General features: G+C 51.8%; 3 protein-coding genes across 3 annotated transcripts; all 3 read left to right on the top strand.

Moving 5' to 3' along the window:
• Positions 1–2184: 2184 nt before the first annotated feature.
• Positions 2185–3048, top strand: PG985_006774 (uncharacterized protein; the record flags this gene model as incomplete). The annotated part of the gene is made up of 4 exons (XM_066826543.1): positions 2185–2234; positions 2368–2440; positions 2510–2529; positions 2643–3048. 4 exons carry the CDS (start codon positions 2185–2187, stop codon positions 3046–3048), a joined length of 549 nt encoding a protein of 182 aa, XP_066686150.1.
• A 3092-nt stretch (positions 3049–6140) lies between these two features.
• Positions 6141–6711, top strand: PG985_006775 (chitin synthesis regulation- resistance to congo red domain-containing protein; the record flags this gene model as incomplete). Its single annotated transcript, XM_066826544.1, has 2 exons — positions 6141–6295; positions 6384–6711. 2 exons carry the CDS (start codon positions 6141–6143, stop codon positions 6709–6711), a joined length of 483 nt encoding a protein of 160 aa, XP_066686151.1.
• A 1995-nt stretch (positions 6712–8706) lies between these two features.
• Positions 8707–10805, top strand: PG985_006776 (uncharacterized protein; the record flags this gene model as incomplete). The annotated part of the gene is made up of 4 exons (XM_066826545.1): positions 8707–8995; positions 9056–9186; positions 9269–9538; positions 9594–10805. 4 exons carry the CDS (start codon positions 8707–8709, stop codon positions 10803–10805), a joined length of 1902 nt encoding a protein of 633 aa, XP_066686152.1.
• Positions 10806–13470: the final 2665 nt, after the last annotated feature.

Raw genomic sequence — 13470 nt, forward strand, 5'->3', positions numbered from 1 at the left:
AATCTCGGTTGTTGCAATGGTGCCTGACCTCTGGCCCGTGGTTGCGGCTCTCTGGGTGACATTTCGATTTTGAGAGGTGAATGATGCCTGGAATTCGTGAGCCCAGGGGATGAAGGGGGGGGGGGGGATGTCGCTCCGGCCTTCGCCAAAACCTTTTGTTCTCACCGTGGCCGTGTTTGAGAAATGCTAGCATGCTTGACCATCCATCCTTTTGCCCATTCCGCCGTGCCTCAGTCGCAAGCAACATTTGTTAGATCTGAAGAAACGAGCGGACGCTTGACGCCTATCAATCTGGAGTTGTCTGGGTCTCGCTACAATACTACCCCAGGCAGTGTGTGACTTTCCGTCTGTACAGTACTACTGGGGACCAGAAGACTGCGCAGGTCGCCGCTATCTGTTGCCGGCTCCCCGGACGGACAAACATCTTGTCCTCTCTTGCACAACTGGTACTGTCACCTTCGTCTGTTCTCCTTTGTGCGACTAAATCTCACATATCCTTCGTGTCAAGCCTAACACCCGCCCGCCCAAGTCAGAGCAGATTTCCAAAGCACAAGGCAGTTTCCAGCCTGCGGATGACGGGCGTGTTGGCAAGCTTATTGGCGTGTAAGTGAACGATTACCCCCGAGAGGCCTCTTATTAGTCCCAAGCGGAGAATCCTTGACAGCCGAGAGCAACCCCCCAAAAACGGGTTTCCGAGGCTGCAAGTCGGAGACCAGCTAAGGAAAGAAAAGAGAGACCTGATCGCCGTGTCCCTGCATGCAAGCACAAAACTCCCACAGTCCTTGTGACCTCGAGATGCGTACAATCAATAAGCGATATCTGGCCTACATTGGATACTCGAATCCTTCCTAATCGGAGGTGTACTGTACTCTGCCGAAAGGTCGTTTTACCCGCTGGTCTTGCCGCAAGGGACTGGTATGAAACATCATACCGGATTCTTTCACCAAACATTCGACCACCGGGAATCATCCTGACTGGCCTTTTCTTTTGCAAGACCCCCAACTAACTCTTAGTCGCAAGCTATCAAAATACAGCAAACCATAAGGCTATCTATTGCAGCCACCGCCGCCGCCGCCGCCGTCGACGGCCATTGACCACCGCAACAAGGGGACCCCGGCATCACTACTTTCTTGAAGAGATTCTCCTCGCTTACGTCCTCCTCAGAGCTTCAGAGGTACTCCAGGCATGGTCATGGTCCCAACCGCCCTTACATGTTCCTTCTCGCGCTAGGTGGTTGACCACACACACACACACATACACACCCCCTTCTGGGCCTGATTGTCCTGCCACCTTCTGCTGGCCTAGGTCTACAGTGCCTACATCACCACCTGTTCCCAAAGCTCAGCGGGGCCACGGTGAAACCTTGCAGCGAATGAGAACCCCCGTCGGATTGCTAGGTGCGCATTTCCACTGGCTTAGCCGCCGCTTTGCTTCGTCAAGTGCAAGGCCAACTCCATCAGTTCCCGCTCGACCACTATTTGGGTCTTCCCGGAGCACGGCTCACAAGCCTGCTTGTGCAAAGCTGATGGTGGGGATTCCCAATACGACCCTCTTTCTTCCCGTGACTTGACCTGCTCCCAAGCTCGTCACTCAGCACGCCAGTACATAGCAATTTCACTTTAACCCCGTCGTCCCAAACGGTCTCAAGCTCGATCAGCGACCAGGTTACATAGGTTAGGTACTCGGGTACTCTTTGTCTATCACCAGTGCTGGTCCCGTACCACCACCGCAGCTTTCGGACCAGCCAGGCTAGGGTCGCCTTTTGCGCGCGAACTGGTCTGCCCAGGGCCTGCTCACCACCCCTCATCGATACCTACCTACCTGCTGAGCGGCCGCTACGAAAAGAGAATGTTCAATGTTGCATGCCTTCATTATTTATCGTCTGTCATACGAGACATTTGATTTTCTAATTTCCAACGCCATCACAGCAACCGAGCGCAACTATTTAACACCAGTCTAGAAAACACCTCGTCAAGCATTTGCCAGCGTTTCCCCACCGCGCGTTCCCTAGGATCCAGCCTAACGACACACACACACAGGCGCAACCCGATTTCTCGGGGACCTTGGCCGAGAAACACCTTCATTGATACAAATTTCTTCACTTTTTGAAAACGAATACGCCTCCTGTCTCTCGCCTGCATCTCCCAGTAGGGTATCAGGCTCATTTCACGTTGCCTCTTCGCCATGGCGGGCCTATTCCGAAAGGTGTACGACTGGTTGCTCAGGACCTTCTGGTTAGTACAATGCAACTCCGTCGCGGGGTCACGTCACATGGCACAAAAGTCTTCACCGCCGCCTAGAACATGTTGACCGTTTCCATGTCGCCCGTCGCCCAGGAAGACGGCATCGCTGACTGACTTCTCACAGGGCAACCGAGATGGACGTGACGATGATTGGGCTGCAGAACGCCGGCAAAACATCCTTGTTGCGCGTCTTATCGGTGAGTTGAAATGATTTCCGACGGGCGATTGGAGCCGGGCCGCTGACCTTCGCCGACTATTCTTTGCAGGGTGGAGAGTTCACGATCGAGTAAGCCTGACCACATTCTGTTTCTTGGGCCGAAGGCATCTCCATGTCAACGCTTCCTTGTGCTCGCGCAAGTGCTACCCTTCCGGAATCGGCGCTAACAAACAGCTGTATAGCTCTATACCCACAGTGGGCTTCAATATGAAAAAGGTACAGCGCGGCCATGTCACACTGAAGTGCTGGGATCTTGGAGGCCAGCCGCGGTTTCGCCCGATGTGGGAACGGTATTGTCGTGGCGTAGACGCCATTGTGTTCATTGTCGATATCGCAGATCAGGCTCTCCTTCCTCAAGCAAAGGACGAGCTGCACTCGCTGATGTCGCAGCCTAGCCTTCAGGGAATCCCTTTGCTCGTGCTTGGTAACAAGTCGGACTTGCCCAACAAGTTGAGTGTCGACGAGTTGATCGAGGCGTTGTCGTTGAAAGTCATAGGCAACCGTGAGGTGTCCTGTTACGGCATCAGTGCCAAAGAGGAAACTAACCTTGATGCTGTCATCCAATGGTTAATGAAGTTTGCGAGATGAACGCCCTCCAAGCACCCGCTACGACTTCATACTCCTCGCTTTCTGTCCGTATCACTCTCCTGATCGGCAGCACCCGGGAGATATTCGGTAACGGCCGTGGCGCATGTAACGACGATTATGAGATTTGCGATATAAAGACGGTTCACCTCGGCGACGATCCATAATATATAAGTTCTCTCGCGAGTGGAAGCTGGGAAAACCACTGGAAGTCAGTGCAGTTTTCTGGAGACTCACGCTTTTGGCATTGATATTTCCTTTATCAACCCCGCCGTATTGAGTTTGCCTTTGCTTTCGGTCAGGCATGGCGGTGCAGTAGTGGTGGTCCTATTTCCAGCGCCGGGAAGGGGCTTGGCTGGAAGGGACGACGGCTCGAAATCGACTTTTAGCAGATGGGTCGAATATCTGAGCAAGTGTGTCTAGTTTTGTGGGTGGACGGCGGATACCATAGCAGGCATACAGCCTCGCTGTATTTAGGCGCAAATGATAGGCGGCTCTCATTAATGACGATACGACTTATTTCGAGGCATGATTTCCGTCGGATAGACTTGGTGACATCTCCATGGGGAATCCCAGCCTTGAATGCCCACTCGAGGCAAAGTGACAGCCGATAGGATAGAAGTCTTAAAAGACTCCATGTTGATATCGGCGAGAACCAGTACCGGGGGGCCCCAGTAAAGGTGCAGGTGGAGAAGATCGCTTCGCGAGAGGAGGGCTGTATTGAGATCCGACTTCGACAGCTCCCAAGAAATTGAGCAGGAACCGCAAAAAGGGGGGTCAAAAAAAAAAGGCGTGTTAGTAGACGATGAATAAGCTCTTGGGAACGACGAGAGCAGCAGGAGTGGAATGGAAGAAGGGGAGGAAGGCAATGGTGCGAGGGAGTAGGATGTGAACGATACTTCAATGGCTACACACAGACCACTCGCAATGCGGTGATGCGTTGGCAAGCTCACCAGAGCTTTGCGTTGTTCGAAATGGCCTCGCCCCGTCAATGATTGGCCCGTAGCCGGCCTTGCGACGGCTCGCCTCTGTCAAATCAAAGGCCGGCTCTGCTGGCTTTTCTGCTTTCTCTATTGCTACTACAGATTCTCCATGCGGGGGACAGGAGCATGTCCTTGTCCTTGCATGGTTTTCTGCTTTCCCCGTTCACTCGGCTGCTTTTCTTTGTTTGGTACACACACCACAGTCTGCCGCCCCCGACGCGGATGGCATTGCGAGAGAGAGAGAGAGAGACGTTCTCTCTTACACCAACCGCGATTGCACATACTTAGGCGAGGGGTGTGTACGGTGACTACTGCACATAGAGAATCCCGTTGTTGCCGCTCCCTTCTCGCTGATTCAACCACAGCCAATGGTAGGGTGTCCGGGGAATTTTGACGTGTCCACGCATCACTAGTGCCACATACTCGTAGCAGCAAGGCCGACCCTGACAAAATCGTTTCTTGCTCTCACGTCCGGTCAAGCGAGCCTACCTCCTGCTACTTACTACATGCAATAACAAGATATAAGACAAGGTCAGGTAGGCCGGGCGGCGTCGACTACACTTTTGTCGGCCCCATCCTCCTCGGGGCTCGGGGTCGAAGGATGGAGACTGGAATCGGTTGACGTGCTGCATTTCTCCACGATCCTCTTACTATGTGTACCTACTACTGCATATCTGTACCCGGAGTTCGGTCATCCAGCTAGACGACCCGCAGCCAGCAGGGCTGATGCTGCCTCCTGACTCACGAACTACCCAATGCATCCAATCCGCCTGAGCTCCGCAAGGCGGAGTCGGGACCGTAGGATTGGGACCGTGTCAGAGTTTCTAGGTTGTAAACAATGATATTCATCGCACCCCTGATAGCTTCAGCATGAGATTCCATATCGATGGTGTACCGGTTCTACGGGCTGTTTGTCACCCGGTCCCGATGACCAGTGGGCGACAGTGGATCGATCACCCAGGTCAGTTTCGAAACATCCAACACATAGATACCTAGCTGCGCGCACTTTGTAAGACGACCTATATAGCGTATCGCAATCTGTTTTTGTGTCCTAGACATGGCCACAACCTACGTCACTGAAGTTAAAGGACGCGTCGGTATTTCGGCGCTCCGTGAGATTCGGCCAGGTCGGATGTGCCCGGCATGCAGCACGCTGCCGCGTCGACCAAAACCTTATGAGAGGCTTACGAAGTGGCGTTTATAAGGCCTTCCTTTCTCATGACCACGTAGATCGTGTTCAGGACTTCGCCGCAATTGACGGCTTGTGCTCTGGCGGTCTAGGGACTGTGAAATATTTGTCAATTGTACCCGGTAGAGATCGCGAAACTGATGTATGTTGCCTGGGGCTAGTTGCAAATACGCCAAAGACGGAGAGGTATGTCTTGAAGCTGGTGCGCCTCGTTGACAAATATGGTCATCTATATGAGTACTAGTGGGCGAAGGAGCGGGTGGCTTTTTTGGTCATTTGCTGGCCATCAAGGGATTGTCACAATTCCAAATTGACTCTCGTAAACACCGCTAGAGGAAGTGTGCACCACTTGCACTTACATGGAAGCTTTTCCCAGCTGCCACAGCCTTGAAAGTGGATGTTGGGTACACGCGTATTTCGTTTCCTCCGGTCGTGTTTCCGTCGGCGGGTGCCAAGTCGCGCACAGCCCCCTTGTTTCCTTGGTATTTGCCAGCGGCGCCATCGTACCTCGACGAAGAGAGCTGATGAGACGACGAAAAGGCTGGGCATGTAGTTTAATAAAGCGCCGTAGCCCGTAGGCCCTTCTCTCAATCAACCAATCTCCTTTTCGTCCAACTTTTCTTCGTTTGAACCTGACATCGGGTTAGAACCACATCCTACCTAGCTGACCGACGGTGAAACATTGGAAACAACCCGTCTTCTGCCTTACCCGTCGCCCCGGCATTTGCATTCAAGCTGTTTTGGTGACGAGACGAACACACCATCTACGTCACAAATTACAGCAACCCTGCAATTGCTTAAGATTGCCTACGCATCCAGCCAGCCGCCAACTTACAATCTCTCTCAACAACTTCAACAACCCAAACAACATACCCAAGTCTTTTTTCTCCAATCGAATTTAGTTCGATTAACAAACGCTCTCGATGGCGCCTCTCACCCACCAAGACGGCCTTCTCGGCAAACGATACTACTGCACTGCGGATGGAGACTGTTACCGATCAACATGGGGCGACTATGGGCGATGGATCTTCGCAGCTATTGTCGTGGTGTTTTTCGTATTCGTTTTCTTCATCCTAGCGTAAGTGCCTTGTCTCTCTTTCTCGCATTTGAGGCCTCTCAATGTCGCAACAACGTTTTCGACGGCTTCTAACTCGCATGATATACAGATGCATCACCTCGCGCCGCCGCCGCCGCCGCGGTGCGCAGCCCATGTACGGCACTGGATGGATGGCAGGTAACGGTGCTGGCAACTACCAGAACAACCCGCAAGCCTATGCCCAACAGCCGCCCCCGGCTTACGGAGCCCAGAACCAGTCCTATCCCATGAACAACTACCAGCATAACGGCTACTACAGCGGCCAGAACGAGGGCGTGCAGGCGCCTAAGAACGTCTACCCTCATGACACCACCGCGAACAACGCTGCGTACGCTCCCCAGAGGGCCCTCCGCCTGCCAAATAAGTTGCTGCGGCACGCGATGAGCAGGAACGGATGACTGAACGGGCGCGCCTTTGTGCGGGCGATGAACGCGGTAATGGATATATCGACGGAGATGAGAAATGGATACCCTAAGGAATGTAATTTTATGACTCGGGGTTTAAGCACTCGGGGCTAAACACTCACTCGGGCTTAAGCACGGCACCTAGCCATCTCAAATAATAAGACACATGAGCAAACGATAAAAATCATTTTACGACTATTGTGACCATAATCGATATCTTATCATCAAGACTGACATGCATCCTTATTGCTTGTTGAACTATTTTTAAGAAAATTGGTGATCGATAAGATGTGGTGTGGTCGGAGGTCAGGAGGCCTCCCTCCTACACACCCCCTCCGGTCAACATAGCCACTTTCAATCTATTTGCCGAGCCCGAAGCGGCATTCCCTTCCGGCATGCTGGTTTTTAGGTCTCCTTTTGCCACCTGTATCTTGTGTTGTTATCCTCTGTGGTGGCTTGAGTTGGTGTGGTCAATGAATGCTTTGTCATGGATAATGTACAGCCTGCAGCAACCAAAAGAAACCTCATGAGCTTTCATCAGACACGCCCAAAGTATGACAGAAACATCTGATCCAGAATTCACTGTGTCTAGTTACGTTTGGGTCGGAGAGAAACATTACGGGACCGACGCCTGCTTGCTTCCTGGTCCCGAGCATGGGTACCAGGACAGGAACCCCTTTATACCACCCGATATTGAGTCTACATGGAATTATATTGCTGAGATTTCCAAGCGTCGTCTGTACAATATGTGAGTGCCATTTTCTCAGCCGCTCAATTAATACACTACATATATAGAAGGTATATTCATCATTTGTATGCGCATATGCTGCAGGTGCAGTCTACTTGTTGACGAAACTGTCGATCTCCGAAGCCCATCTGATGAGCTGATGTACAGAGTCCCAATGGAGAGTGGAAAGTCTCTTACTCAACAATACGGGTAGCATACATATGATAGAGTCCAAGTCGGTTTTGTTTTCTTAACTGATGCTCGCTCTGCGTTTGTACTCTGGTTTTCAACCCCAGTTGATGCAACAATAAGCGTTGTTGGATGCTCGATCATCTACTACGGCCGAGTCTTGAGCCGGGCGAGTTGTGCTCGAGTGTTTGTCTTAATACTAGACTGGCCTGGCCATTTTGAGATACTGCCGGAGTGGCTTCTGAGTGTTCTCTTGTGCATGTTGCATCATGGCCATGTGTTTGATTACAGGTGAAACCGTGATGCAGCCAGCCGTTGGCGCAAGACCAAACTGGAAGAATGCCCCTGCCGCGAAGCATTGACTGTATACATCCGATCTTGAGGGATATTCAAAGGCGTCCTCTCGACCCACCATGCAAACGTTCGGCAACAGGGTGACGGCTGCGATTCTCAATTGTTGATAGTAGATGGTAGGTAGTTGACGAAGATGTCATGATGCATATTTGTCTATCTTGGACAGTAAGAGCCGCGATCGAACTGCTCTATGGATCCAAAGTAGCCGCTCGGGATGTGTTCGCAGCTACACACTCGAACAGAGGGACTTGAAGGGAAGCAGCATCTGGCCGTGTCCGCGCTTTCCGAAAGCCACTTCTCAAGTAGGAGATGAAGTGCAAATTTTTGCGACAGATAAAGCAGGTACCCCGGATAAGAGAGCCGAACACCTACACTGGGCGAAATTTACCCTCATTTTCCCTGCTGGCTTTGGAGTGGGAAGGATCGTGGAGTTGCCGCCGTGTATTCACTTCTGGTCATCTCGTCGGTGAATGCTTCATCACTGGCGGGAGCTCGCTTGCCACTACGTTCAACATGCAGTTGGTTTCTTGATCATACATTTGTATTCAAACTCCCTGGTCGAGATCATTTTGGTCTTCCTTTTGGATCAGCCTCGACTGCTTGCCCACCGACCCATTCCTTTTAACTTCTGAAAACCATTTGCTTCGTACGCTCGTTCATCGAGCCATCCCACACCCACACTGATTAATTCCTAGGCGTGCCACTTCTTCACCGAAACCATGGATCTCCTCTTCCTATTCTTTATGCTGGCCCTGTCGGCCTTCGCAGTGCCGCGTGCTGATGCAAGATACGACTACGGCCGTGATGTCCGTCGCGCTCTGCAGAAGCGCCAGGCTTCCCCACCAGCAATCACAACAGGAGCTCCCCGAGTCAATGGAACCATTCCCCTCAGAATGGAGATCCGACAATTCGAACAGAATCACGAACAATGGAGCCTGTACATCCTGGCCCTGGACTGGATGCAGTTCACCAGTCAAGACGACCCGTACTCATGGTACCGCATGGCTGGTAGGTTGAGCTCTAACAGCACTGAACTGATCCAGTGATATCGTGACTGATTACTCGCAGGTATCCACGCAGCTCCCTTTGTTGACTATGGCGGTGTCCCGGCATTGCCAGATGGCGACGAGAACGGATACTGTACCCATGTATCCAACCTCTTCCCAACCTGGCATCGCCCCTATCTGGCCTATTTCGAGGTAAGCATCGCGGGAAACGGATGTCTTGTGGCTAACAGTCCTCGCTATGATTCATCTCGCATTACTAACAAGGTGAAAACAGCAAGTAATGTACAACATCGTCCAGCACATTGCCTCTCTATACCCTGCAGGACCACAGCAGACGCGCTTCCAACAGGCTGCCCAGACCTTCCGCATGCCTTATTGGGACTGGGCTGTCATGCCTCCTAATAACCAGAGTGTGCTTCCCCTGAGCATTGGTGGCGAGTCGGATATTGTGGCGGACGGCCCCAATGGACCGCAGCTGATTGCCAATCCCTTGTTCACCTTTACCTTCAAGCCGCTAAACCCTTCAGTTTTCCCCGAGTATCCAGTAAGATTTCTTCTTTTCATCCAAGTCGAAGACAACTTAGCTGACGAATGCCTAGTTTTTCAAATGGAACGAAACGAAGCGCGCTCCCACTCCCTCTAATAGCCCGAGTGCTATCTCGAACAATTCCGATGTCGCACGTATGCTCGACGCAGGACTAAGCCAATACCAGACACGCCTTTACAACCTATTTGCCAATAATGGGAACTATAGCACATGGAGCAATGAAGCATGGATACCAGATCCTACCAACACTTCATATGATTCGATCGAGTCCCTCCATGACACCATCCACCTCGCAGCTGGCGGTAACTCGGGCCATATGGCCATCATTGCTTATTCGGCCTTTGACCCGATCTTCTTCCTGCACCATGCCAACGTGGACAGAATCTTTGCCATGTGGCAGATCCTTCACAACGACTCGTGGGTTGAGCCAATGGCGGCCGTTCAACCTACTCGTACCATTGCGTATGGAGACAGCCAGAATTCCACCACAAACCTGACGCCGTTCTTTGCCCAAGATGGCCAGTTTTGGACTTCAGATATGGTTCGAGACCACCGAGTCTTCAACTATACCTATTCCGATGTCGTCTCTGATAGTCGGTCGGATGTCATAACGGCCATTAACAGGCTCTACACAGACTTCAGCGCGGCCACGATGTCAATTGGCCAGGAACCCAGGCGATATCCGAGGAACGAAACAGTTGTTGGTTCCCACAAGTCTAAGTTGGGATCCCACAGGCGTACAAAGGGGGTAGCTTGGAATAAAGGCACCTCTGATATGTCATTCGTCAACCGAGTCGTCAAGGCCGGTCGTTACCGCGAGTGGATTGCGAACATTGTTGTCAACAAACATGCCATGAACACTTCGTTCAAAATACACCTGTTCTTAGGCGGTGTTCCCAACGACCCTTCGGCATGGGAGTTCAGTCCCGATCTCGCAGGCAGCCTGGGAGTATTTTCTGGGCACATGTCGGGATCTGATAAGCAACGGCGCCAGATATCTGGAACCATTCCTCTGACCACGACACTCATCGACCATGTCTACAACGAAAAACTCCAAAGTCTCGACTTGATGCATGCTGAGGCATACTTGCGGGATAACCTCGAGATACGTGTTGTTGTCGGCGACGGAAGGGTCGTGGAACCCAGCCAAGTGGACGGCTTGAAGATCAGTATAGCAAGTTCTCACGTGCAAGCTGCGAAAAGCAATGCTGAACTGGCACGCTGGGGCAGGGTTGCAACCCATTTCGACCTCCACGCCGGATGATTATTTCTTGCCAAAGACATCCAAGTCAATGGGCTAGCGGCCAAGCATCCTAGACGAAACCATGGTCGAGCTATGAGGTCTTTATTGCCTATAGTTGATGCTCAGAACGCCCGCATCATGATTTGGCGGCCGGTGGCACAATGTGCTGGCAATATCAGAGGAGGTTAATGAAGTTTCTCCTTTTCTATTCGCAAGTTGCGATGGGCATGAACTCGATACACATACATAGCTTGTGTCTCCATTTTGGGACTCTGTACTTAAACCTCTGGGCATTCTAGTCTGTGTAAACTACGAAAATGATCGCCGTTGGAAGCTAGTGAATAAGATCCATACACCTGAGGCGCCAAAACACATTCGCGCATGGTGCAAAACAAAAGTGACTAAGCGAAGTGACGAGAGGATTTGGAAGAAGATCGCCAATGCTTTATGAAAAGAACAGCGCCGAGTTAACTCCGATCATTGCCGATATAATTAACTACCTTAGAGATTTAGAATATGCGTTTTCCTCTTTTGGCTGCGTTCGGGGAAGCGTTGGTATGTCTGAGCCTCGCGGGAGGCGCTGAAACAGTCTCGAACTCCTGGTAGGCCCTGCTGATCGCGTAGCGAACGAGACCAATAAACAAGCCAGACTGCTAAGCGCAACGTTGTTCGCCAATCCATACCAAGACGCGAGTGAAACGTATCTAGCGAAAGCCGCAACTTGCCTGTCGTGGTAAAGTCGCGACATTTGCTGCCTCCCCCTCTCTTTCTCTCTTTGTGTGTGTACACACGCTGTTATGATCAGCTATTTGGATGAGCAGTCGATCCCTCACGGCGCCAGTCACAGAACGAGGCAGACATGATGGTCAGATGGTGGTGGTAAGGATGAACACAAGGCTTTGCAGTGGCACAACATGATCGTGTCAAAAGCATGCGATCGGTTCCAGATCTTCTCCTCCGGAAATACCCTCCCTCCAGCAGTTTCATAAAGAACGTGGATGTTGATCGGCCCGGCTGGTCTAGGCAATATCGAGCCCTGGACCATCGATCAATGGTTGGGGCGTGGGGAGAGTACCGACGGGCTGGTTGTCCGAAGAGGGAAATTCAAGGCAAGGGGGGGAAAAGGGGGGGGGGGGACTAAGCGGACATTTTCTGGTCGGCTTCTTATGGTGTTACTCCGGGAGCATCGCTACCAGACCTGAACTCAAAGATACAATATAGGACGTAAGGCGGACGAGGCCGTATGTTTGCTCGGTCCTTTCTGGATTCTACCTGCCAACTGACGTGGCTGTCTTGTCTTGAACACGGCCCGGGCAAGTTTGCTTGACGCGGCATGTCAGGAACGGTTTCAGGGACCTTAATATAAGGTTAAAACCACATGTATGTGTTTTCAGATGGGTGAAAGGGCTATGCTTCTTTCTGGCTTCTTTTCTTTTTTCTCTCTTCGTTTAATCCCCTTTCTTCTTACATACTTCTTCCTTCTTCTAAAGGGCCCGGGGCGGACTGTGCTCCGACCTCCTGCATGGCAGAAAAGGGTGTGGTAATACCTGCAGCGGCCCTCCTGTCCTTTTCCTTTCTTTTCGGATGGACTACCTACTACTAGGCTTACCTGGGCAGTGAACATTCAAGGTAACAAACGCCACTTGGATGCCAATTGACCAAACGTTTTGGCAAGGAAAGAGACAGGGACCACAGAGGAAACTTTACAGAATACTTGGGATATGATAGAGTCGGCCCCTGTTCCCTCCCCCACGTCCGTGATTGGGCCAATGGGGATGCGATGTCTTATCTTGTTGCACAGCGAGGTGAGTCTTGGGCCTACCCGGTCGGGTTTAGCTCGATTGGCAAGATACTACTTTGTCGTACTATCAGCTCTTTCTCCTGCCTGCCTGCCTGCCGTGCAACCGACACATTTCAATATCCAATGCGCATGTCACTGGACGACCATCATCCTCGCCGGATGGCGGATTTGCTTTTCGTTACCTTCGGCTCGGCTTGGCGGCTCGTGTCTGGGAGATGATAACGTTGGCGACATATGCATATCCAGCCAGCATTACGACATGGGCTCCCGGCCACGGCCGTTGCTTCCTTGGGAAGAAGCGTGCAGCTGCCGGATGATGTTCCCTGCCCAGCAGATAAATCTCCTTTCTGTTTTCGACCAATTACACTGCCCGCAGCCCTTCTTGTCATATTTCCATCCTCTTGGGAAGCGGTGGACCAAGCGAAGCTGTACCAACCAGAGCTAGTCGTGCTGATCCGGCAATTTGACATGATCCATGCAGTGCTCGTTCTTTGACGTGAGTGAGCGAGGGAGAGAGAGTAGGGAGAGAGTAGGGAGTAATACTGACCAGTACTGACTGGGGAGATTCCGTCATTGTGATACCCAAGAGCCGTACTAACAACCTTGCCATTGCAGTCGAGTGAGTCTCGAAGAATTAATAAACACAACGACCTCTGCAGCCTGTGTCCCTTCTTTTCTGTTTGCTTTTTTGCTCCCTTGTCCGTTACCGTCCGAAACGACTGTACCGCCGCCGTCCTTTCTGCCCGTCTATCGTCAAACCCTCACCTGTGTAACGCCTCGCTGCAGCTAGTGCTGTGCTGTGTCTTTCCCTGCCAAGCTTGTACACGGCGAGGTCTGTGTGATTGGCTGTTCGGGAAAGTTGCTTCTTCTGCAGTGTCCGGTTCC

This window comes from Apiospora marii (assembly GCF_038362585.1).
Source record: "Apiospora marii strain CBS 49790 chromosome Unknown utg000004l_segment0_segment0, whole genome shotgun sequence".
Lineage (NCBI taxonomy): Eukaryota > Fungi > Ascomycota > Sordariomycetes > Amphisphaeriales > Apiosporaceae > Apiospora > Apiospora marii.